This window comes from Carettochelys insculpta, chromosome 1 (assembly GCF_033958435.1).
Source record: "Carettochelys insculpta isolate YL-2023 chromosome 1, ASM3395843v1, whole genome shotgun sequence".
Classification (NCBI taxonomy): Eukaryota; Metazoa; Chordata; order Testudines; family Carettochelyidae; genus Carettochelys; species Carettochelys insculpta.
The window spans coordinates 355,324,043-355,351,094 of NC_134137.1; the positions used below are offsets into that span (position 1 = coordinate 355,324,043).

The 27,052-nt window shown below is 39.6% G+C and overlaps 1 protein-coding gene across 1 annotated transcript in view; it reads left to right on the top strand.

The window, feature by feature from the left end:
- The window catches only part of RELN (reelin), a 543,431-nt gene that overhangs the window by 327,640 nt on the left and 188,739 nt on the right, over window positions 1–27,052 (top strand). The window contains exons 11-14 of the mRNA XM_075016845.1: window positions 4,489–4,634; window positions 14,643–14,794; window positions 18,772–18,884; window positions 24,602–24,810. Coding sequence (XP_074872946.1) covers window positions 4,489–4,634; window positions 14,643–14,794; window positions 18,772–18,884; window positions 24,602–24,810 — 620 coding nt within the window. The remainder of the gene's footprint in view (window positions 1–4,488; window positions 4,635–14,642; window positions 14,795–18,771; window positions 18,885–24,601; window positions 24,811–27,052) is intronic.

A 27,052-nucleotide genomic window follows, 5' to 3' on the forward strand; every position in this document is an offset into this window, starting at 1 on the left:
CAGCCACTGAGTTGATTTGCAAAGGTGCTGATGAGCACCAACTGATCCCATTGTGATTAATTGGAACTGTGGATGTTCAGCAGCTTTAAAATCAGGTCTCTTATATTTAGGTTCCCCAGTATGGATTTTTAGGTTCCCAACTTTAGGCAGTCAGGCAGGGATTTAAATGGGATAGTGGTATTTGGCACTGTTAAAAATCCAGACTTCAATTTTTAACATCTTTGCCATTCCCTTTCATGGCCTTTGGCTTTAGTGGTAACTCAAATTAAAAAAAAACCCATAACCTTCAAGTTAAACTTTCTCTCCAATGTGTCACCATCTTAAAGGTGAATAACAGACTGGAGCCAGAATTAACCTGAAAAAGTGTCTGTCTGAGTTGTGTCATGAATTAACACCGAAAATAAATATGAAATACATCCGCACACTCCAAAGCACAGACACACCAAAGCGTACACACAACATAGCTTTACCTAAAAGTAAAAGTACAGTTTGATAGACCTGATTAGATAATTTATATGTGTCCTATTAAATTTTACAAAGCTTCCATACACAGCTGTAGTACCTCACAATATTAATAATTACTTACGGACCCTGTAGTGAAACTTACTGCTCACTTATCCAGACTACTTTAATGGAAACTCCATCACACTTAACAATACTATATTTTATTGTACACTGCTGAAGGACATACTAGCCAGTAAATACTAATGTGGTTATATCTGCTTGAGTAAGATTTTACTTGCTGGCTTTCATCAAGTAAGTAATTACAAACTGTATAGTCAACTATCAAATGTATGATTGGCCCTAGATTGCCAACTAAGAAATATGCTAGATCTATAAATGATTCTCCAGTGTCTAAATGCTACGAGAGTATATAATTCTCTCTATACTAAGACTGTTTAGTAAAAGATAAAACAAAACTATACGAACTTAAAAAGTTGGATCCTGCAACCTGAGGATTAATTTTCATTCTGTATATTTGTTTTCACTACTTCTGAGCATAGAAGTAATTTGTAGCAATTGAATGACAGATAAATGTCCTGTTTCTGTCTCATTCTGCAAATGGATATACTGAAAATCTAACAAAATAAACAAATTAATTTTACTCAAGTCTCAGGTGAGCAATATGTGCAACGTAAAGGGTTTTTGCAATAGATGAGCAAAATACAGTTCGTGTGTACTTAATAACAATATAGCATAAGAGATGCTTTTCAGAGATGTGTGAAATAGAAAACTGTGTTCAGATAATAGTTGCTACTGCATGTCACAACCCAATGAAAAATATTTTGTTCTTTCAGTTGTAGGTAAACTGGTTTGTCCCATATTTAATGTGTTGTGGTATTTTCGTGACTATTCCAAGCATTGTGTATTTCTAGGGTAAACATGGCTCTGATTTTTTCATATTTCTAATTCACATAATTACTTTAATCTCTATTTGTGAAGTTTATTTATTTCAGCTGCTGAAGTTCTCTCTATGTCTTTATACCTTGGTTCTTGCTCTAAGTGAAGTTTAATAGTTCTTATTTTGCACTGAACCTGCCTGTCATTCCAACAGAAGTATAGTGACCATCTGCATGCCCTTTGACCAATGGGCTAGATTCAAACCTGTGGCATGGTTTCTTCTCTATAGCTGTGTCTACGCTATAGAGTTTCCTTGACAAAACTGGGGTTTTATTGACAAAACTCATGGAGCATCTACCCTTAAAATGCATTCTGTTGAGAAACTTTCAACAGAACCCAGCAGTTTTCTCAGAAGAGTTCTGTCACTCCCACAGGAAGGAGAAAGCCTCTCTTGACAGAATCTGTCAACAAAACTATAGGTCCTCTGTCAACCTCTGAGAGGTCCTCTGTCAACAGACAGGGCTTCTGGTTCACTGGGCCGCCCTGTTTGCAGAGCTTCCAGTCCACTGTTCTGTCGAGAGAGGGCCGGGCAGTCTAGCTGCTCTCTGTAGACAGAGCAGATTGTTCTTTCGAGCTGCTTTTACGTGTAGATGCAGTCTGCTGACAGGTTTCATGAGAAGATATCTTCCGACAGTAACTTCTGTCAACAGATTGCTGTAGTGTAGATGCAGCCTATCGATGAAAACTGTTAGGTACTCTACACATCTGAATATTGGGTCTCTTATTTACAATCCTAAATAAGAACTAAACTACCAAAGTTCAGGTATCCAAGTTTGAAAATCATTAGCAAACACTCTTCAGTTTAAATTTGTTTTCACACTATTACATTGAAAATGAGCCATGGAATGCTACAGAGCATCATCATTTTTATTTTCTTCTTATAAAATTCTGAAAAGTAATTTTCCATTCCTTTCCACATTTTACCTCTTTTATGAATTATGGAATTATCCTGGCACTATCTGGGCCTTTTTTCATTTTTATTAGTTTAGTTGGGCATCGTACAACCCTCTTTACAGCCATAACTGTTATGAAGGGTTTGAGTTGGAGGAGACATAATAAATTATACTGAAAAGGCCAATGTGATTTCTCATCCAATGATAATTCCTAGAGTATGAAATCTCATTATTGTATCTCATTCTTATGTCTCAAAGGCTGTGTCTACACGTGCACGCTACTTCGAAGTAGCGGCACTAACTTCGAAATAGCACCCGTCGCGGCTACACGCGTCGGGCGCTATTTCGAAGTTAACTTCAATGTTAGGCGGCAAGACGTCGAAGTCGCTAACCTCATCAGGGGATCGGAATAGCGCCCTACTTCGACGTTCAACGTCGAAGTAGGGACCGTGTAGACGATCCGCATCCCGCAACGTCGAAATTGTGGGGTCCTCCATGGCAGCCATCAGCTGGGGGGTTGAGAGACGCTGTCTCTCCAGCCCGTGTGGGGCTCTGTGGTCACCGTGTGCAGCAGCCTTTAGCCCAGGGCTTCTGGCGGCTGCTGCTGCAGCGGGGGATTCATGCTGCATGCACAGGGTCTGCATCTCGTTGTCGGCTCTGTGGATCTTGTGCTGTTTAGTGCAAGTGTGTCTGGGAGGGGCCCTTTAAGGGAGCGGCTGGCTGTTGAGTCCGCCCTGTGACCCTGTCTGCAGCTGTGCCTGGCACCCTTATTTCGATGTGTGCTACTGTGGCGTGTAGACGTTCCCTCGCAGCACCTATTTTGATGTGGTGCTGCGCAACGTCGATGTTGAACATCGACGTTGCCAGCCCTGGAGGATGTGTAGACGTTATTCATCGAAATAGGCTACTTCGATGTAGGCTTCATGTGTAGACGTAGCCAAATTGTGATAAGAATGGAAAATTATTCTAATTAAGCAATTCTTGTTGCATACTTCAATTTTTAATATAGCCAAGGCACTCCTGAAAAATGTTTTGAACTAATTATTTTAACAGGAATTGTATGCTACTAAGTTCCTTGGTTAACTGTTTCACATTTTAGCTATTTACCCAGTCACCAGAAGTGCTTGAGGGGCAAAATTTTAGCCACCAGCAAAACTGGAATTTCACGAAGAAGAAAAGGTATATTGTTTTGCTCCGAATTTTTAATACAGATGAAAGGCATTTTTGCACAGACCAAGAGTAATTTGCAGAAAGTGAATGTTAAAAAGACTGGGGAAAGGACATTCTTTCAGACTGGCACTCAGGAGATCTGTGTCCATTTCATAACTCTGCTACCAATTTCATTTGTCATCTAGGGCAACTCACTTAATCTCTCTTTGCCTCAGTTCCCATCTGGGAATAATAATACTTCCTTTGTCTCCCTATACTTTCCCCTGCCCCCCATTCATCTGTTTTGCCTCTTTGGACTACAAGCTGTTCAGGGCAGGAACTGCTTCTTGCTTTATGTTAATACAGTTTAGCCAGAGGACGCCCATCTCAGTCAGCTTGTGTGGGTTACTGTAATACAATTAATAACAATCGAATCTCAGTACTTTGCCAGCAGGAAAATAATATATTTGAATTAAATATATGAAATATTTTTTCATTCATAGACATCAAAAGTCTAAAATCTATTATGTTGTTTGCATCTAATTCATTTATTGAATATAATTTGTACTAATAACAACAGACCCAAACACTCCATTTGCAAATGTTCAGGCAAAGAAGATCTGACATTTGTAGCAAGACATGTCTCTGAACCTCTAAGCAGGCAAAACGCCCACCTTAGATGTTTACTATTAAGTTATTTGAACATATGACTGTGATTTTGGTCTGAGATAAATATAATGTAATGCTTTACAATTGGAACACAGCTGTGCTGTAAACTGTGCCTAGGTGCACATGTTTTTGTTATGAAAACAAAGTTAGACACTTTAACAGAAGACTGAAATTGAAGATAATTCAAAATATGATATTGAGAGACAGTAATAACTGGGAATTGCAGTAAGAAGAAGGATGAACAAACTATTATTTATGTTTTAAGTGTTCATGCAAAAAATAATAATTTTCCTTCAGCAGATTATACATGAGCTAGACAGTTGCCATTTTAAAAAAAACCTAACCACCACCTCTTTTATGTTGTTTTTGTCTATAGCATAGCTGTCAGTCAGATGGAAACTCCATTTATTTCCATGGAACTGAAGGCAGTGAATTCAACTTTGCCACAACCCGAGATGTGGATCTTTCCACTGAGGATACCCAGGAACAGTGGACCGAAGAGTTTGAGAGCCAGCCTAAAGGGTAAGTGCTTGTTACATCTAGGCTGTGGCCACACTTGGCCAAAACTTTGAAATGGCCATGAATAAGGGGATTTCAAAAAGGACCCTGTGTAGCCGCGACGAGCCGTGCACTTTCGAAAGTGGCGCTTTTGAAGTGCCGCGGACGGAAGCATCCTAATGCTATTAAGGCACTGAATATTCAATTCAGTGCTTCATTAGTAATCTTTGAAATGGTCATTTGCATGGCCATTTTGAAGTTTTGGCCAAGTGTGGCCACAGTCCTAGTGCTTTATACACATCTGCAACATTACTCTGACTAAGGAAATGTTAGATGAGAATTGCCTTTGCTCTCTGCAAAGTATTTCTGGTGTGCCTGCTACTGAAATGAAAATCAGTAAAAGTAAAAATGTAGGGTGACATAGATTTTAGGGATGAAGAAGTCAAGGAAGATAGTAGGTCCTGTCTGATTCCACACTATTTTGTCTCTAGATATCTAAATGGACAAAAGTCATGTACATGAACTTCATAGTTTTATGACTGACAAAATAATTTATTAGGTGATGAGCTTTCCCATGAAAGCTCATCACTTAATAAATTGTTTTGTTAGTCTTTCAAGTGCTCGTGACTGCTGGTTTGTTTTGTTAGAATACAGACTAACACAGCTACCTCTCTGTTACTATTCCTAGTTTTATGTTACAAACAGCGTAGCAGTGTTTTCCACTTCTGCCACACATTAGCATAAAAATACATAGTGAGACAAAATCAATTTTTCTAGCATATCTAGAGAAGTTTTTATTCCCCTCTATTTGGCACTGGTGAAGCCACATCTGGAGTACTGCATCCAGTTCTGCCCCCTGCCCCCCTCCCCCAGCGAAGAAGGGATGTGGATGCATTGGAGCAGGTTCAGCGTAGATCAACGAAAATGATTAGGGTCTTTACCTATGAGGAGAGGCTGAGGGATTTGGGGTTATTTAGTTTGCAGAAGAGAAGATCGAGGGGTGATTTGATAGCAGCAATCAACTTCCTGAAAGGGGGCTCTAAAGAGGATGGAGAGAGGCTGTTCTCAGTTGTGAGAGATGGCAGAACAAGAAGCAATGGTCTGAAGTTACAAAGGGAGAGGTGTAGGTTGGATACTAGGAAAAACTGTTTCACCAGAACAGTGGTGAAGCACTGGAATGCTTTACCTAGAGAGGTGGTGGAATCTCCATCCCTAGAGGTTTTTAAATCCTGGCTTGACAAAGTCATGGCTGGGATGATTTAGTTGGGGATGATCCTGCTTTGGGTGGGAGGCTGGACTAGACGACCTCCTAAGGTCCCTTCCGGCCCTAAGATTCTATGATTCTATGAATCTTTTGAAAAATTCAAACTTTCCTTAGAGGAAAAAATAATCTTGTTACTCTCACTGTGAGACAAAATGGTCCCCATCCTGAGCCAAACTCTGGCTCTACTAGTACAGACCATTGTTAAATTTTGGGTAAATAGGGAGGATCACTTCTGTATATAGGATCCAGGGGTGTTTTAGTGGCTTCTCTGCCACACCTCCTCTTAGCTGCAGGGATACGAGGCATGGCCAGGATTTTCCCTGCCCTAGTACACCCTACAACTGTAATGTTCCCTTGTACTTATTGGTAGCTAGTGGAGGTTACAGCAGCCATAGGTTTCGGGAGAATAACCTGGGGAAGATATATCTCATAGAGCTGGAAGGGGCCTTGAGAGGTCATCAAGTCCAGTCCCATGCACTCGCAGGACCTATCACCATCCCTGACAGATTTTTCTTTTAAATCTAACGTGCCCCAGACCCTTTTTAAGGCCCCCTCAAGGACTGAGCTCACAGCGCTAGGTTTACAAGGCCAGTGCTCTAACCCCTCTTCAGTTGCACTTATGGTTTTATAGCCATAAATGAGGATCTGACCCAGTATTTTTATTTGAAATAAAACAGCTAGCAAAAGAAAGTGTATGTGTGCATGTGTGTGTGCGTGCGTGTGTGCGTGTGCGTGCGTGTGTGTGTAACAGGAGTCTTTTCATTGATAACAATGGGCTTTGGATCAAACCCTTGGTTTTGTAAAGAGTGTAGAATAGTGGTTACAGACTGGGAAATGGGCACCTGACATGCAAAGTCAGGTTTTCAAATTTTCTGTGGATTCTTATGTACAAGTGTAAAGAATCAAGTTATACATGAAATAACGTGTCCAAAATGTTCAGAAGATATCGAAAGACAGGTACCCAAATCCATTTTTGGCACTTACCTGGTTTATAATAGTGAGTAGCCACAGATCCCATTGGCTTCCCTGGTCCAATCATTCAGCCATTAAAATCAACCATTTATTTATAATATATGTCAAAAAATCACTTTGAGTGTCTGACTTTAGACCCATTTCTTTTAACAGTTTTGACTGGGTATACAAGCATGTTTGGCATATGTATACATAAATATCTCATGTGTATGTGTGTATTGGGTATTTCTGTGCATAACAAGCATAGGCAGTCATTTGAATACACTTGCACATGCCTGAGTTTGAAAATAGGTGTCATAATATTTCATGGTAGCAGCTGACTGACAGCTAATTGCTTCTTCCCAGCATTCCCAATAAAATTGCATCATACTTAAGCACAGCTCAGATGAAATTTAGTTTAACTATGTAGAAAATGGTTGTAATCATACCGATTATCAAAAATGAAGGAAGTTCAGGTAGATGAAAATTCATCTTGACTTATCCCTCTTGTGCCTCAGTACATGTAGCAAGCTGTGTTTTTCTGTCTCAATTATCTACCTGTTTTCCTTTTTTTTTTTTGCCAAGCAGCTTTATCTCTGCATCTTTATTCCGTCTGTTCCTATATTCTATTAACTCACTATGGGAATAAAAATAATACTTAACTCCTATATAGAATTTTCACCAAAGGAGCTCAGATTTTCTTTACAAAGCAAAGTAAGTACCATTATCTCCATTGTACAGATGTGTAAATGGAAGCACAGTAAAACAACTTATCTTACCTAAATTTGCATATCAAATAACCATCTTAATGAAGTACATGAGTACAACATAATCAGGTATCCTAACATCCAGTCCTTCTCTAGGCTTCTTCTCTCCTTTAAAACAACAATTAAAATAATAATTAATAGTAAATATAATTGTTAATAGCAAATAGAGAACAATCACATCATAGGGAAGAATTCTTCTCCTTTGAGCAAGTAAATCATTTTATGTGCTCTGTTCTTATACAACTCTATAGGTACATTAGAAATTAACATCTTGCAATCAGTGACAATAAAGGGGTATCTCTGGTTACCATAGTTTTTTCCCAGTGATGGCCACTTTTGTCAATGTTTACATCATTCTGGTTTTTTTCACTTCAGCTCTGTGATTTCCTCTCTCCGTGTTTGATATAACTTGAATCCATTTACTGCACAATTGTCCTTCTTGTTGGGCCTCTCCAGGTTATTTTTCTTAATAATGAGCCTCAATTTCCTGATAATGGGTAATTTTTCAACCCATTGAAATCATTTTCTAAGCTGGCTAAATCGTGGGTTCACCCCTTGACTCTTTTTTATTACGGACACAAGTGGACACCCTGCAGCCATTCCCAGTGACACCTGGCAGGAAGAATCCATGAAGCAGGACAAAATGGATAAATTCTCAGTAAAAAAGTAAAACAGAACACCACCCAATTTGATGCATTTAGTAAAATGACTTTTTGTGTTAAAAAAAATAATGAGAATTATATTAGCTACTGCAGCCCCAGGGCAGCTGTAAAACATACACTGATAATTTATGTCATCTCTTCTGAACACTGGTTTCAACTTCCAAAACACATAATTTCATTAGCAGCTACCAAATCATGTGCTGCTTATACTGTGTCTGAGATAAAGATCACTGTGTAAGAAATACATGCTAATGTGTCACATCAACACCTGAGCTTAGTTTTGAGTTCAGGCAAAAAAAAATTATAATTTCACAGTCTAAATAACTAACTCTTAATCTGTTTTATCTTGGGTTCTTTTCTGTTATCCATTTCATTTCAGAAAACTTCTTGTACAACAACAAAGCATGAGTGTGTGTAAGAATGGTTGCTAAGTGAACCAATGTCAGATTCTCTTTTGGCCTTTATTTTCTTCCTTGTACAGAGAATAGTGGCTTATACGTATCTGTTTGGGGTTTTGGTTTTTGTTTTGTTTTATTTTGTTTTGTAGACTGGATACCTACTAGGCCAAGAGCTGGCAACCTTTGATGCACGGACCATCAGGGTGATCTGCTGGTGGGCCGTGAGATACTAACCTTCTGCAGTCACAGTTCCCCAAAGCTCTCATTGGCTGGGAACAGCAAACTAGAATCACGGGAAGCTGCAGGGGCTGTGCCTGCAGACAGTCAGTACAAGCACAGTGCCTTGTGAGGTACCAATTGATTACCCTGATGGGCCATATGTCACACATTGCCAACTTCTTCCTTGGCCATGTCCTTAGCAGGTGTAAATCAGCATAGGTCCATTGAAGTCAGTTCTGATATAGAAAAGAGGCTAATTTTCAAACATATTCAAAAGTGACTTACTGAGGGAATAATAATATACAAATAAAATGCTGTTCTATATATGCTAGATTATGACTATACAAGTGGCTCTGAGCCACATGACAGAGGCCATGCATTTTGAACCCTTACGCACTGGGCTCTTAGAAGTCAGTAAATGCCAACTTACTGACAGTCATTAGAATAAGAAGCTCAACTCTAACAAAGGATTCTAATCCTGGGATCTGATTGGCAGAACTCTGATGGTCCTGATAAGTTCTCTACTGCTAATGAACATAGGATTGAACAGTTTGTGTTTTGTAAAAAACACAAACAGCAAAACAGTAGTTTTGGTCTTAAATTAGCATATTTAGTTTAGGGTTTTTCTGGTATAGGTAAGCATAGAGCAATGGCATTTATGTGTCAAAACTATTGGAAAATGTACTACAATAAATAGCTTATGCGAGCATTTGGACTGCTAATTATGCTCATCCAAAATAAAAAACCTGGGCAAAAGTTTGAGACGTAATTTAGTATAGTTCATGATGTGTGGGAATATAATGAAAAAGGTTATAATAGATTGTCTGACCAACCCTTACTTGGGTTATTGGATTGACAGGAGGGTGGAAATCTTATTGTCATTGCCATTTGCGGTGCTTCTCCATTTCCTGTCTTTCCAGCTTTGCTTCTGGCTTAGGTGACCATCTGTCCTGTATTTGGCAGAACGGTCCTGTATTTGGGGCACCTAAAAGGCACCCCTACTTATTTTTCAAAAGGGACTACTTGTCCCGTATTTGGGCCCTCCCCTGCTCACCTTCACTAGGTCACTTCCCCACGCCTCGGGGAAGCAGGCAAAGCACCGACAGCTGCCACTTCCCTGGGGCTTGGGGAGGGACAGCGGCTGCTGCCCCCTTCCCAGCTCCCCAGGGCTTGTTGGAGCCGGGAGGAGCCATCCCTACCCCGCATATCTCCCTGTCCCATACTTGGTAAATGTGCCTGCAGACAGTCAGTACAAGTCAGTCCCATATTTGGGACAGGGAGATATAGTTGCCCTACTTCTGATGGTCTCCCTAAAATTGTACAAGCAATGCTAAAAGTAGTTTTGCTGTATTTATATTGATTTTCAATAGTTTTACTTATATTTATTTGTATTTTCATTCTAAATCAAGTCTTCATGTCCCTATAAATGTGACTCACTAACCTAATTGTGTGTAAAAATTCCAAGTAGCTATCTATTTTAAAAAAAAACAAAACCTGTTGTTAATGACTTGTGCATTTTGCATCATATATACCATTTTAATATTATGATTTTTCTTAGTGCTGCTACTTGGAAGAATGAATCTTTTGACTCTTTAAAAATACTTTAGTTAAAAATTAATCCACCAAAGTGTCTGCAGTTACACAGGGAAAAATATGACCCATTAACATCTTATTAGTTCTCTAGTGAAATGCTGTATTCAGAAAAGTGTTCATTTTGGTAGGAAGTGTCACTAAGGGATTATTAATCTTTAATATACAGGATTTAAGACTTCTGTTATTATGTAATCAGTAAAGTATCAGTATTAAGTATCAATTTTGCAGTTCCTTGGGATAAGAAATTTCGTATGTATCACTGAGGACATATTAGCTGCATAATTTACCCACAAATTACCTTGATTTACAGGCACATTCTGAATATGTTCAAAACTAATTATTCAAGGTGGAATAAAAAGAGCTCTATGTATGCAATTGTCCATGTTTCCAAATGCAAAATCATAGAGATATACCGTATAGACTCTACTTAATCAGTATTGCTATTTTATTGTGATGCCTCCCAGGAAACCTATTTAGCTGAATGACAGTGAATGGTAATTACTGACATTTAATGGAAACGGTATTAGTTAGAATTTTCCTTAATGGGGATTTTCAGAGTCAAGGAGTTAAGACATTTAAACAGGTGTCAAGTTGTACATAATTTTAAACATGAGTCTTTTAATAAGTAAGCTGTCAAACAAAGATTAAAAGAAGACGTAAAACTAAAACGAAACATAGTGTGAAATTTATTCCACCCAGTATAAAGCTCTTGGATTCATAGATTTGAAGGCCAGAAGGGACCGTTGTGGTAAATTAGTCCCACTTTCTCTATAACACAATCCATAGAACTTTCCCAAATGAATTCTTAGACCATATATTTTAGAAAGTCACCCAATTTGTTTTCAAAATTGCCAGTGATCGAGAACACACCCTGACCCTTAGTAAATTGTTTCACTGGTTAATTACTCTCACTGTTAAAACTTTGTGTCTTATTTCTTGTCTGAATTTGTTTAGCTTTAACTTCGAGACATTGGATTATATTTTTCTCTGCTAGATTGAAGAGCTCATTATCAAATATTTGTTCCCCATGTTTGCACTTACAGTGTGTGATCAATTCACCCTTTAATCACTCCTTTTTAAGCTAAATAGATTGACTGCCTTGACACTATCATTACTAGGCATGTTTTCTGTTCCTTTAATCATTCTCATGGCTGTTCTGTGAATGCTCTCAAGTTTATCAACATCCTTCTTAAACTGTGGACACCAGAAGTTGACAAAGTACTTCAGTAGTGGTTACACAATCAATAAATACAGCACTAAAATAATCTCTCTCTTCCGACTCAAGACGCCCTTGCTTATTTATCCAAGGAAGAGATGTTCTGACAAAACTTCTGTCAACAGATCTTGTCTACACATAAAAGCGGATCGATCTTTTGATCCGCTCTGTTGACAAAAGGGCCTCCTGGAGCATCTACACAGCTTTTCTGTCAATAGTTTTGCTCGACAAAATGCATTTTGTGAGTAGGTGCTCTATGAGTTTTGTCTACAAACCCCAGTTTTGTCTACAAAACCCTCTATTGTAGTCGTGCCCTTAGATTGATAAACAATCATATCATTTTTGCATATCATTTGTCGGTCACCAGTGAAAGAAGAATGCCTGTAGAGTGATTTGAGGGATAAATGTATCCCAAAGCTACATTTTAAAAAGATTGTCTATACATTTGTAATATAACAGATGATGTTATTCCCATTCCATCTCTATTTATCTTATTTTTACAAAAAACATTGGACTTATTTTTATAAAAATGTCAGTCATTTTAAATTGTTAAACTTTCTATTTTCCATTTTGAATGCTTCCTAAAAGAGAGGTATCACTAGAAACAGCCATGATCTGCATCATTCATGACCCTGAGTTGTTTTGTGGGTCACTAAAGAGAGTGTTTTAATTGGCTAAATGGAGCATATAAAAAGTCCAGTGACCCACTGTGAGATTTCTTTGCATAAGTTAAAACAGGTTCAACTGTTTAATTCTGCAATTGTCTTGATCCTGAAAGACCCATCTTGAAAATTGGTAACTGTATTTTTCATTGTATCTCATGATTTTTAAATGTCTGAAGCATAAAAATTCTTTCATAATATGTACATAACACAAAAATATTTTGCTACAGAATGTTAAAACTTATGAAAATGTAAACTAGTTGTACTTGTGCAGCCAAACAGCTTCAAATTTTATAGCGCCCTTTGTTCTTCAGATGACACATTTATGTTTGTACCATAACAGCATACAATTTAGTACGATTTCCAAATGTTTCTTAGCAATCTACTATAAGGCTACGGTTACACTGGTGCGAACTGCTGGCAGCAGTACGCAAATGGGCAGTCTCGAAAATGCAAATGGCCACTCATTTGCTTATTCGCTCACCAGCGGATGCAGCTGATGGCCCAAAAAAAGCTGTGTAAATGTGGTTCTGCTGGTGAGCTCCCACCCCCTTTGTCAGCAGCCTCTTATGCCTGGAAAAAGTCAGGCATAAGCGGCTGACGACAAAGGAGGGGTTCGCTAGCAGAACCGCATTTACAGAGCTTTTTTTGTGCTGGCATCAGTGTCTGCCTGTGAGCGAATATGCAATGAGTGGCCATTTGCATTTTTGAAACCGCCCATTTGCATACTGCTGCTGGCAGTTTGTGTCTAAGTTAGAAAGTGTGGATTTCTAATGTACTCTGTGTAGGCCTGTCTCTGAGAACATTGAAGTCAATGGCTGAACTCTAATTGACTTAAGTGATAGAAAAGTTAGGTCAGCACTGAGCACTTGAAAAAACACACCCATACATTCAGAAATAGTTTGAGGGGTTAATACAAAAATTATCAAATATAAACAAGATCAACAGTTGTGGTGGTGGTGGTTACTGAAAGTGGTTCATTGCTGGACAGAAACTTAAAAATGAGAACAGGAGATGAAATTATTGGAAAGAAATTTAAAAATGAGAGAAGGAATGTACATTCACGTCTCAGTGCGACAGCTCTGCAGGAAATGGCTGCTGAGTGTCTAGACGGCCAAAGCGCTCTGACGAGATGTTGTTGACAAAATTCACCTGTTTGGTCGGCAGCATTATCCCTGTTCCCAATCAGAAATAGCACCACTGTTGACAGAGCGGGTTTCCAGTTTCCCAGACAGACATGTTTGCAGAGCTTCTGGTCAACTGTTCTGTCAGGAGACGGCAGGGCAGCGTGGCTGCTCTCTGTCAACAGAGCAGATTGCTCTTTTGATCTGCTTTTATGTGTAGACACAATCTGTTGATAGAGGTACTGCCGCGGTTTCTCTGTCAACAGTGACTTATGTCAACAGAGGCTTCCCGTGGAGAGGTAGCCTTTGAGTATAAATTAACTAAAACTTTGACATGAAAAGTTATTTCAAACTGAAAAACAGCTTCTCATTTCTAAAATGTCAAAATAAGGTATTTTGACAATTTCTAAACTTATTTTTCGAACCTATATTTTTAATCAGATTTGGAAATTAGCCCTTGCCTGTGAACCATTTTGGTTTCAACAGATACCATTTTCTGATAAAAAATGTTTTTTTGGAAATTCCCAATCAACTGTATTCGCTCCCACTGGCTGGAGAAGGAATTTCTTTTTCTCTGAGACGTGAGAAAAAGAGGTACAAGATTATATTTTTGATCAGAATAGGATCTCTTGTTCCTCCATTCCAGCATTAAATGAAAATTATTATTCAAAAATATTCTAATACTGTTCAAAAAGACACATAGAGGGCATCCTTCAGTATGACCTGCATGTTTTATGAATGCATAATAGATGTAGTCAGTGCAGTATTCCTTTTAAGGTTTTGGTGATGCGTAAACATTTTCTAAATTAACCAAAACAAAAATATAGTGGAGGTTGCATTTACATCTTATTTACTTATACTAAACCAAAATCCTGAGAAAGGGTAATATATAGGAACTGAAATAAATATCTCAGCAATTTATAGTATTTGGTAGAATAGTGCAAAGTTATATATTTAAAATCATCTGCAATTTTAGTGACATATTAATGGTGTGCTATTTAAGTTGATTGAATTTAAAAAGCTGTTATTTTGTGATGACTATCATGTTTGAACAAACTGCTTTTCATTATATCATAAGAGCTTTGAAGAAATGTTTCTTTATAAAATAAACTAATAGAAACATACAGGCAACCCCTATCTGTAATCTAACTTTCAACACATTGTTTATATGTTTAGATGGGACATATCTGGAGCGGTCATTGGTACTGAATGTGGATCACTGGAGTCAGGTTCATCTATAATATTCCTCAGAGATGGAGAGAGAAAACTATGTACTCCATATATGGACACTACAGGTTATGGGAACCTGAGATTTTACTTCAGCATGGGTAAGTATGTACTTTTAAAATACGTGCAACGTGTAAATCATGTCAGACTAGAATTTGAAAATAACTTCAAAGTTCTACAACCTGAACCAAAAGAGGCTAAACAGATTCTAAATATGGTAGCTTTAAGTCATTGTTATGTTACTTCACCTCTACACCAGTATAACTTCATTAATTTCAAAGGAGTTACGCCAGTAGTAATGCAGTGGAGTAATGCAGTGGAGAATCAGGCCCTATTTGTTATGTCTGAAGTAGGAGCCATCTCCAGCTAGGAGATGTTGTGTTAATTTAGAGAGAAAGTGGGGCCCACCGAGTCATAGGTGTTCACATAACCCAGTCACCCTCCAGCATTACACAGTTTTAATCAAGGTTCATGGTCTGGTATATAGAGACCTCAACTTGCTTAGTACTATGGCTAACATACCATTAAAATAATTAAAAATACAGAAAAGAAGGAAAAAGTTAATGCATTTGAAATGTAAAGTATGAAATAAGGTTTTCATTTTAACAATATCCCTTGTTCCCTTTTCCTTTCCAAATAAGAAGTTTATTGTTAATACATTGTATTAGGCATTCACTCTCACAAATCCAAATTCACATGATCCACACAAATCCAAATGTTTGTTAGATGTGGGGAAATTATCCAATATTTTGTTATATTTTTCCACAAATTTAATTTGCCTGTGTACAAATGAAGGAATTGCCATGTGAAATTCAACGCCTATTTGTTTATTTAGAAAATAGCTAAGAAAATAATAGGATGACAAAGGAGGAAGTATGGATTGAATTAGTAACCTTCCAAAGCCACCTTTTGAGTCAACAAGAAAAAAAACCCTTAATTAATTAATTCAAAGTCCTTTTGTAGTTACTCTGAGTTGTCACACATTTCTCCTGTGTTACATGATTTAGCAATGAAGCACAGGAAAGTGAGGTTGCCTTGTTTCCAGGTCTTACAGACATTGCAACACCTGCAAGAGAAACAGGAAAGAAACTTTGTTAACCTTGTGAACTTTCAGGAGAGGCTGTCAGTTCAGCAAGAATGGTGGAGAAATTGGATGATCGCATTGAAAACATAGATATATATACCTGTTTGTAGCTAACTGCATAACAGTGTAAATATTCAGGGATACAAATGAAAGCCTCTCAGAAGCAAGCAGAACTTTCACAGTCCAAGGATGTAAGATTCGTACAGCTTTTCAGATCACCCTTTGCTCATTCCACCCCTATAATTGGCCATCTTTACTAGACAAAGCAATTACAATGTTTATATCTGAAATCTTACTGTCTCACAGACTACTGAAAATGGCTGCCTCATCCTGTTTTTTACACCAACCTGCAATGTCAGCCTAATACAGGAAAGCACAAACCTTTCTTTTTCGTTTACAGAGACCATCTTTTAATATTCACTAACCTGGACACCAAATGGAGCTATGCCAACAAAACATACTACCATTAGCATTCATATTGCTCGAAGCTATTCTATCTCTATTGCAGCATTTAAAGAATAGGTCCAGTCCAGATTTACGTACACTCCTGCTACCATATGGAAGCTTTACAAGTCTCCTGAGCTCCACAGATATGGAGATGCTGCCTCAGCTGAAACACTCTTCTTTGCAGGAGTTTAAAACAAGTCACAAATGCCATGTCCAACTCCCTTTGGCTGGGTCTACACAGAGACATCCTGCTGGCAGCTTCCTGCTAAGGAACAGTCTCGCCATTGCAAATGGCTGCTCATTAGCATATTCCCAGAGCTCATTAGCATAGCCATGCAAGATCTTACTGCTGGCAGTAAACAAGCCATGCAGACATGCCTCTGCTGGCAAAACCCCCCTCTCTTGCCAGCCACTTATTCCTGAAAAAAATCAAGCATAAGGAGCTGGCAACAGAGGGAGAGTTTGCCAGCAGAGGCATGTCTGCGTGGCCTGTGTATTGCCAGACTCCCTCTGCTGGCTGCGAGATCTCTCACAGCTATGCTAATGAGCCATGTGAACATGCTAATGAGCACCCATTTGCAATTGCAAGACTGCTCCTTAATATGAAGCTGCCAGCAGGACATCTCCTTGTAGACCCAGCCTTTAAGTCTATGTTAATGACATTAGGGAATAGGGACACTGAGCAGGATGCATGGTGTGTTTTCCCAAGGCAATTCTTGTCTGCCTGCCTGAATGTTAGCCAGAGAGAAAGTAGATGAATAGATTCATGGAGTTTAAGGCTGGAAGAAATTATCTCATCTGATCTATATATCCTGCCTCATTAAATTTCACTGATCACCTGTATTCAGTCCAGTAACTTGTGTTTGACTGAAGTACAATTCATGCTTAACTAAGTGTGCTTCCCAAAGCATCTGGGAAGCTCCACAATTGTGGATAAATGGGGTAAGGGAGAAAGAAAGGGATGAGGGATCCCACTCAACTGAGAAGTCCAATTCCTGAGGCAGAATTGCTTAGAACCTCACTACCAGGCTTTAGGACACAGGACTATCACCCTCTTCATATCTATAAACCCCAAGTTCATTGGGATAGTCATCAATAAGGCTGCTGTGTTAATAAAAATTGAACCTCTCTCATCCAGCACATCTCATCTGTCAATGTCTGTAGTCCAGCATAATTTTAGTTAGTCAAATGTCTACTTATCTTGGTTGTGGCCAAGTTTCCTGTGGTTCCATAATGTTTGTTTACAGCCACCAGTCTTGGCTTTCAGTGTTCTGTGCTGTTCTGTAACTGTAATTTACCATTCAATGTCTTCTAAGAGCCTAGTGAGCAGTGGAAGTGTTGGTAATGCTGTTAGACAATATTGACGTCCTGTGGTCAGGCAAATTCTCTTGTCCAGTACTGGACAGCTCCCAAGGCTGCTGGACTAGAGATGTTCAACCAGTACTAATATTTTGAACTGAAATAACACCTTTCATTTAGAGATGTCAAACCACCTAAGAAATTCAAACTAGTCCTCCCAAAAGTGCTGTGGATTACATGAGCCTTATCTTTATTATACAGACAGGCACACACAGCCTTAAGTCTGTGAAAGAATTGAGAAAATAACCTCAAAATCCTCCTGACCCTTAATCACATTCTGAAACCATTACACCATCCTTTCTTCCATTGAGCAGCAGGAATTTGTCTGAGACAAATTGTCTCTCTCAGTTACATAAGGCATATCCTGTACTTTCTGCACTATTCAGTAAGGTCTCGGTTGTGTCAATATGGATCAGAGATAGTGCACCACCCCAGAGAGAGACGTGAGAGGAACAAAGGGTGGCAGAGAAGATGGGCTGCAACCACACCCATAAAGATAGTGTCTGGCAGTGCCTTGTTAGCTAGTGTGGGGAGGGTTTCACTATGGTTCCAACAGCTCCCTGAACTTCCCTCTGTATCTTGTGGAGCAGCTAGCCCTGAACGGGCTTCCACTGCCTGCTGGCACAGACTACTGTTATGCTCAGGGACCAGTACAATCATTCTGTCTGCCTTTGTGTTTGTCCAGCACCAAACATGATGCAGCCTTGAACCTCAGGCTCTAACGAAAGTGTAAATACTACATAATAACAAATCATTGATTCCTACCAGAAGCATGGGAAATCAGATGCTAAAAAAACAGAGCCCTTCCATGTGATAAGATACACAGATACAAATACCACTTGCGGCACAATATTTTTCTTAACATTTATTTCAAGAAGTGGGTCTCCTACGAAAGCTCACCTAATAAACTATTTTGCTAGTCTTTAAAGTGCTACTTGACTTGTTTTTTTTTTTGCTGGTAAAATTAGTTACTTAGACTTTTTTGTCAAGACCTTGAGCTCCAACATGGTCTGTCTGATTGAATGGTTCTTACACATTATTCTGCTGAGGTTTGGGTTCCTTTGCTTCAGACCTTAGTTTAATAACATCTGAGTGTAGTTGTTTTTATAATAATGGGAATTCAATGCAATTGTTCTTTTAAATAACATGTGCTTCAATTATTGTGTTTCTCAAATGTGTATTGTAAAGGGGGATCTTGTGATTCTGGAGAAGCCCATGAAAATGATGTCCTACTGTATGCAAAGATAGAAGGAAGGAAAGAGCACGTAGCTCTTGATACACTGACCTATGCTTCCTATAAGGTAGGCATTTTAGACAAAAGTAAACAGACAAGCTACATTTTTAAATCAATTTGTCGCGAATATGGCATTCCACATTGGTGGTCCAACAAGGGCTTTTCAGGCAACTAACATATAAAGATTGTGCTGTTAGAAAGCATCTGAGCATCAAAATTCAAACACCCACCACTTACTTATCTCACGTAGTGTCAGGATAAGAGACTAAAACAAAGGTAGCAGATAAAGAGATTGGAAACTTATAATTAATATAACTATTTTTGAGCATGAGAGCATGCAAGAGCTTGCCTGGGAGAATGGAAATATCTGTAAAGGAGATATGTGCTGCCCATGTGGTCAGGTAAGCAATAGGCATATGGTTTGTGATGCTACTGCTAGCCGATAATTTTGCAGTCCTCTGATAGCAGATATGTCCTTTAAAAAGAGTGTGCTGTATTTGTTGTTTCAGCAAATTGGGGTCTTTCATACGCAATTTCCAAAGAATTCTCGGTTGTGAAAGGCACAGCAGGGCAAGGTTCACCTTGGGTGTTGTCAGGCTTATACCAGACCAATCAAAATAGGAGAACTCTACATGAAAGTTAAAATTTGAGCTGAGTGAATAATGGGCTTTTCGGTTTGCTAGCAATTGACCTCACAGTATCCTTTTTGATTGTTCAGCGCAACCAGACTCACTCCCTGGAAGGATAACACAGGCATGAGCTCAATAAATAATAGACAATGAATTTAATGCTAGAAAAGGATATGAAGGTAGTTCCATTCCTGTTGTTGGTAAACACTTTTGCCTTCTCACCCAGGCAGCAAGAATATTCAACCCTCAATTTCTTCTCAAGGTTGTTTCCTGAATTGGGATCCTTCCTGCTATGAAGAGCCACATGCAGGCATTCTCAAACTTGGGGTGCAACCCCTTGGGGGGGGTCTTTGAGGTTTCTACATGTGGGGCTGCAAGATGTTAGCCTCCACTCCAAACCCACTTTACCTCCTGCATTTATAATGGCATTAAAATACATACAAAGTGGTTTGAATTTATAAAGGCCTTGCTATGTGAAAGGGGCCATGAGAACAAAAGTTTGAGAGACACTACTTTAGGGGCTGTCAGTGATGTCCACAGAGCACTAGACAGAACAGTAACTCTGGTACAATATTTTTATTGTGTTGTCTAAAAGGAAGGTGAAAAGTCAGGGGTTGTATATATACATATGCACATAAGATTGTTCCAATCTAAACTACAGCATTCTTATACCTTACTAAACATACATAATATTGTATTCATAGAATACTAGGACTGGAAGGGACCTTAAGAGGTCATCAATCCAGTCCCCTGCCCTCAGGGCAGAGCGAAGTACTGTCTAGATCATCCCTGATAGACATTTATCTAACCGGATCTTAAATATCTCCAGAGATGGAGATTCCACAACCTCCCTAGGCAATTTATTCCAGTGTTTGACCACCCTGACTGTTAGGAACTTTTTCCTAATGTCCAACCTAAACCTCCCTTGCAGCAGTTTAAGCCCATTGCTTCTTGTTCTATCCTCAGAGGCCAAGAAGAACAAGTTTTCTTCCTCCTCCTTATGACACCTTTTTAGATACCTGAAAACCGCTGTCATGTCCCCCCTCAATCTCCTTTTTTCCAAACTGAACAAGCCCAATTTTTTCAGCCTTTCTTCACAGGTCATGTTCTCTAGACTTTTGGTCATTCTTGTTGCTCTTTTCTGGACCCTTTCCAATTTCTCCACATCTTTCTTGAAAAGGTATAGTCTCCTTAAAGACACGAATATACTTTTATCACTTTCTTTGGTTAACACCCAAGATTAGCATAACTATAAAATGTAAAGACATTTTTTCAGTCCCCTTCCTTCATGTATTTGAAAGCATTCTGTGCTGAGTCTGTTTTGTTGTTTCACTGTAAAGTTTCTCCTGTTTTTGCATGACTGCAAAAAAGAACCAACTTTTTAAAAAGTGTTATTGTAAGAGAAGAAATTAATAGGGGGACTCAGAGACATGAGAAGTATATACAAATACATTTGGCATGTTTTTTCCCCAAATCAACTGCATTTAAATCTGAAAGTGTCCCTTTAATATACTAAAAGATAATCATTCAACTCCAGACACATGACCTAAATTTCATCAGGACATTTTCTTAAACTTCAGACATGATATCCTCTCTAAATTTGCCAATGTACTCATACTATTTCTATTTAAACCAGCAGTGCATGTGCACTTCCATTGCATTTGCCAATATACATTGGAATAGTTGAGAGGCAATATCATTTTTAAGGCACCATCACTGCTATGCAATCAAGTTTAATTAGTATTTTTCAGAACACAGAAAGCATGGTCCCTCAAGATTATTACAGTCAAATAGCCTGATCACTGTGGCTACGTCTACACTAGCCCAAATCTTCAAAATGGCCATTTGCATAGCCATTTCGAAGATTACTAGTGAGGTGCTGAAATGCATATTCAGCGCCTCATTAGCAGGCCGCTGGCTGCGGCTCTTCAAAATTGCCACTTTTTGCTGCCACGCGGCTCGTCCAAACAGGGGTCCTTCCAAAAAAAGTTCCCAGGGTCTGGACGACCCATGCAGCAGTGAAAAGTGGCAATTTCGAAGAGCCGCTGATGGCAGCCTGCTAATGAGGCACTGAATATGCATTTCAGTGCCTCATAAGTAATCTTCGAAATGGCCATTTACATGGCCATTTTGAAGATTTGGTCTAGTGTAGACATGGCCTGTACGTGTTAACTACCCCTGATTCCCAGTATGGTGATGGTTGTGCAGTGAACTGAATTACTTTTTGAATAGTAACAGAGAGTAAGCCATGCTAGTCTATACACTATCAAAACAAAAAGAAGTCAAGTAGCACTTTAAAGACTAGCAAAATAGTTTATTAGGTGAGCTTTTGTGGGTCAGACCCAATTCTTCAGACCATAGCCAGACCAGAACAGACTCAATATTTAAGACACAGAGAACCAAAAACAGTAAGCAAGGAGGACAAATCAGAAAAAGATAATCAAGGTGAGCAAATCAGAGAGTGGAGGGGCGGGGGGGAAGATCAAGAATTAGATTGAGCCAAGTATGCAGACAAGTCCCTATAGTGACTCAGAAAGTTCCCATCACGATTTAAACCATGTGTTAATCTGCCGAATTTGAATATAAAAGTCAGCTCGTCCACTTCTCTCTCTAAAACGGTGCGACAATGTCTCTTCAGTAACACACATACCTTGAGGTCATTGACAGAACGCCCCATTCCATTAAAATGTTGACTAACTGGTTTATGGATCTGGAGTGTTTTGATGTCTGTTTTGTGCCCGTTGACCCTTTGTCTAAGGGAGTTAGAAGTTTGTCCAATATACAAAGCGTCTGGGCATTGTTGGCACATGATGGCATATATGATGTTAGTAGAGGAGCATGAGAAAGTGCCCGTGATTCTGTGAGTAAGCTGGTTAGGTCCAGTGGTGGTATTTCCAGAGAAGATATGTGGACAAAGCTGACAGCGGGCTTTGTTGCAGGGAAAGGTTCCAGGACTGATGTTCCTGGGGTATAGGCTGTGGCTGTTAGTAAGGATCCTCATGAGGCTGGGAGGTTGTCTGTAGGAGAGAGCAGGTATGTCACCCAGGGCCTTCTGGAGTGTAGCATCCTGATTAAGAATAGGTTGTAGGTCTTTAATAATTCATTGCAGTGGTCTGAGTTGGGGGCTGTAGGTGATGAGAAGTGGTGTTCTGTTCTTGGCTTTTTTGGGCCGATCTTGGAGTAGCTGGTCTCTGGGTATGCATCTGGCCCTGTCGATTTGTTTTTTTACTTCTCCTGGTGGGTAATTCAGGTTTATGAATATTTGGTAAAGTTCTTGTGGTTTTTGGTCTCTGTCAGTTGGATCAGAGCAAATGCAATTGCACCTAAGAGCTTGACTGTAAACAATGGATCTAGTCACGTGTGCAGGATGGAAACTAGAAGGATGTAGATAAGTATAGCAATCAGTAGGTTTTCGGTACAGTGTGGTACTGATCAGGCCATCCTTGATTAGTACTGTAGTGTCCAGGAAATGTATCTCTTGCATGTTGTAATTGAGGCATAAGTTGATGGTGGGGTGTAGATTGTTAAAGTCTCTGTGGAATTCTTCTAGAGCCTCTGTACCATGGGTCCAAATCATAAAGATGTCATCAATGTATCTTAAGTAGAGGAGTGGTAACAGGGGACGAGAGCTGAGGAATCCTTGTTCCAGGTCAGCCATAAATATATTAGCATATTGTGGGGCCATGCGAGTGCCTATAGCAGTTCCACTAATCTGGAGGTATAAATTGTCCCCAAAACGGAAATGAGTGTGTGTGAGAACAAAGTTACAGAGGTCAGACACCAGATTGGCTGTGGTGGCATCAGGGATGCTGTTCCTGATTGCTTGTAATCTGTCTTTATGTGGAATATTAGTGTACAGAGCCTCTACATCCATTGTGGCAAGGATGGCGTTATCAGGAACTTTTCCGATGTTTTGTAATTTCCTCAGGAAGTCGGTGGTATCTCGGATATAGCTGGGAGCGTTGGTGGCATAGGGTTTGAGGAGGGAGTAGCGCCCTACTTCAAAGTTGAACGTCGAAGGAGGGCACGTGTAAACTATCCGCGTCCCTCAACATCGAAATAGCAGGGTCCGCCATGACAGCCATCAGCTGAGGGGTTGAGAGACGCTCTCTCTCCAGCCCCTGCAGAGCTCTATGGTCACAGTGTGCAGTAGCCCTTAGCCCAGGGCTTTTGGCTGCTGCTGCGGCAGCTGGGGATCCATGCTGCATGCACAGGGTCTGCAACCAGTTGTCGGCTCTGTGGATCTTGTGTTGTTTAGTGCAACTGTGTCTGGGAGGGGCCCTTTAAGGGAGCGGCTTGCTGTTGAGTCCGCCCTGTGACCCTGTCTGCAGCTGTTCCTGGCACCCTTATTTCGATGTGTGCTACTTTGTCGTGTAGACGTATTTCTAAATAAGCTATTTCGATGTAGTGTGCACGTGTAGACGTAGCCCATGTGCCAACAATGCCCAGATGCTTTGTATATTGGACAGACTTCTAACTCCCTTAGACAAAGGGTCAACGGGCACAAAACAGACATCAAAACACTCCAGATCCACAGACCAGTTAGTCAACATTTTAATGGAATGGGGCGTTCTGTCAATGACCTCAAGGTATGTGTGTTACTGAAGAGACATTGTCGCACCGTTTTAGAGAGAGAAGTGGACGAGCTGACTTTTATATTCAAATTCGGCAGATTAACACATGGTTTAAATCGTGATGGGAACTTTCTGAGTCACTATAGGGACTTGTCTGCATACTTGGCTCAATCTAATTCTTGATCTCCCCCCCCCGACTCCTCCATTCTCTGATTTGCTCACCTTGATTATCTTTTTCTGATTTGTCCTCCTTGCTTACTGTTTTTGGTTCTCTGTGTCTTAAATATTGAGTCTGTTCTGGTCTGGTTATGGTCTGAAGAATTGGGTCTGTCCCACAAAAGCTCACCTAATAAACTATTTTGCTAGTCTTTAAAGTGCTACTTGACTGCTTTTTGTTTTTAATTACTTTTTGTCTGGGTTATTTTGTGGGGAGTTGTTTAATTTAATAGACAACATGAAAGAATCAAGATGAATAACGAACTACTATTGTTTAGCCCCTTTGAAATTATTGCTGCTGTTTTGTAAATAATACATTTCAGTGTAATTTTAATATGAATCTAATTATTTAATTTCTGTCAAAGGTTCCATCATTGGCTTCTGTTGTCATTAGTCCGGAGCTTCAGACTACTGCAACTAAGTTCTGTCTTAAGCAAAAGAATCATCAAGGGTATAACAGGAATGTCTGGGCTGTTGATTACTTTCATGTCCTGCCAGTACTGCCCACCACCATAACCCACATGATCCAGTTTTCCATTAATCTGGGCTGTGGAACTCATCAACCTGGTAACAGGTAAAACAGGCTAGATTATCTTGCAACTAGCCTGCTTTCTTGTACTTTTTATACTATAGTATCTGTAAAATTAATGGAGGTTGGGAGAGAGTCATGGGAAGGTTTGGATATGGAGAAAGAAATGAACAAGGTGAGAAACTACTAGAGTTTGCTACGGAGCACAAGATGGTGATCTGCAACACAAGATTCCAACAAAAGGACTATAGGAAGTGGACATGATAATCAAATGATGGGAAGTCCAATAACATGATAGATATGATTTTGATAAGAAGATGGGTAGTATCAGTACAGCAGTGCCAAACTTTCCAAGGAGCAGATATATACTCAGACCACAGTCTAGTAGTCGCAAACATCAAGATAAAATTCAAGAGAAAGTGTAAGAGACAGTTTAAGAAGAGAAGAGACGTGGCGAGGCTAGATGAGGAAGAAATAGAGAATGCATACAGAGCAGCGCTCAAAAAGACAATTAGGAATGAGGCCACAGAGAAAGACCTAGATAAGAGAGTCCAAGGGATAGCCACGGCAATAGAAGTGGCAATTGTGCAGACTCTTCCCACAGAAGAGAAGATCAATAAGAAGTGGATTACACAAGAGACACTGAGCACTGAAGACCAGAAAGGATGTTTCTGAGAGGGCAGAACAGTAATATAGGGTGAAAAGCAATGAGGTAAGGAAAGCGGAAAGAAAGGATAAGACAAATAGTTAGAGGAGCAGTGTGAAGATATAGAGAGGTATTATGGTGAATGTAAGACCAGGGAGATGGGAAGATGATTAGAAACATTGATAGGAAGTGGCAGTCAAAGCAGGTGGCAATCAAAAACAAGAATGAAGAGGTGCTCATGAACAAGGAGAAGATTGTGCAGCAATGGATGAGATATTGCACTGGTCTATACAAAGTACAGTTGGACTCAAGTGTCTTCAAGAGACTGATTGAAGAACTGAAAGAGATATCTACACTGAGCAATGAGCGCGAGATGTATATTTTGAAGGAGGAAGTAGAAACAGCAGTGAAATGACTAAAGAACAAGAGCCCCGGAAATGATAAGATCATGGCAGAGATAATGAAATACAGCGGAGAAAGCATGATTCAGGAAATACACCAACTATGTTATATAGCATGGAAAGAAGGGAAGGCACCTAAGGAATGGAAAAGATCCATACTAGTGACAGTACACAAGAAAGGGAGTACATTGGAGTGCAAGAACTACAGAACTATTGCCCTAACCAGTCGTCTAGGCAAGGTGCTGATGATGATACTGACAGAGAGACTAAGATCGCAGGTAGATGAATATCTGGCAGACAAACAAGTGGGGTTCAGGAAATCTGGATGTACCATATAGCAGATATTGGCACTAAAATTGATAGTAGAGAACGCTTGGCGAAAGAACAAGAACATCTGTATTGCTTCGTCAATTTTCAGAAGGCATTTGACAATCTAGATCAGAAAGTGACTTGGGCAGTGTTGCAGTCATACAGAGTGGACTGTTACAGTTGTTGAAGGATATCAGTGACAATGTGGAGGCAGCAGTGAGAGCATGTGGGGAGTTGGGAAGTTGGTTTAGAATGAGTAGCGGTATTAGACAAGGAGATCCAATATCGCCGAGTATCTTCATCATGAATCTAGACAGAGCGAGGGACAAGATCAAGGAAGATGTAGAAGGGGATGTCTGTGCATGGGAAAAGTAATAACAACTTGAGGTTTGCATATGATATAGTTATCACTGAGGAAGATGAGGAGGAGCTAGTGAAAATGGTACAGGTGCTAAATGAGGAAAGGAAGTGGTACAGACTGATTATGAACATCAATAAAACAAAAACAATGGTATTTGGAAATAGGAAGGAAGATCAGTGTAGATGGGAATGAACTAGAGAATGTAGAGAAGTTCACATATCTGGGGAGCAGCATAACATATGATCTAGACTGTAAGAAGAAAATAGCAACTAGAATAGCAAAAGCAAGAGTGAGGTGATGGATAAAATTTGGAAAAGCAAAACAATTAGCTTAGGAATGAAGCTGAGCATCTTGAAAACATGTGCGTTCAGCAGTGTGTTTTACAGATGTGAGATATGGGTGATAATGAAAGATTTGAAGAGAAGAATAATGGCATTTGGGAAGAATTGTTCTAGAAAGATCCTGATAATAGGATTGATGCAGAAGGTCACCACTGAGGAATTATATAGGAAGATACAGCCAAAAGATAACCTACTGCAGAAGGTTGTGCAACGGAAGTAACAACTATCC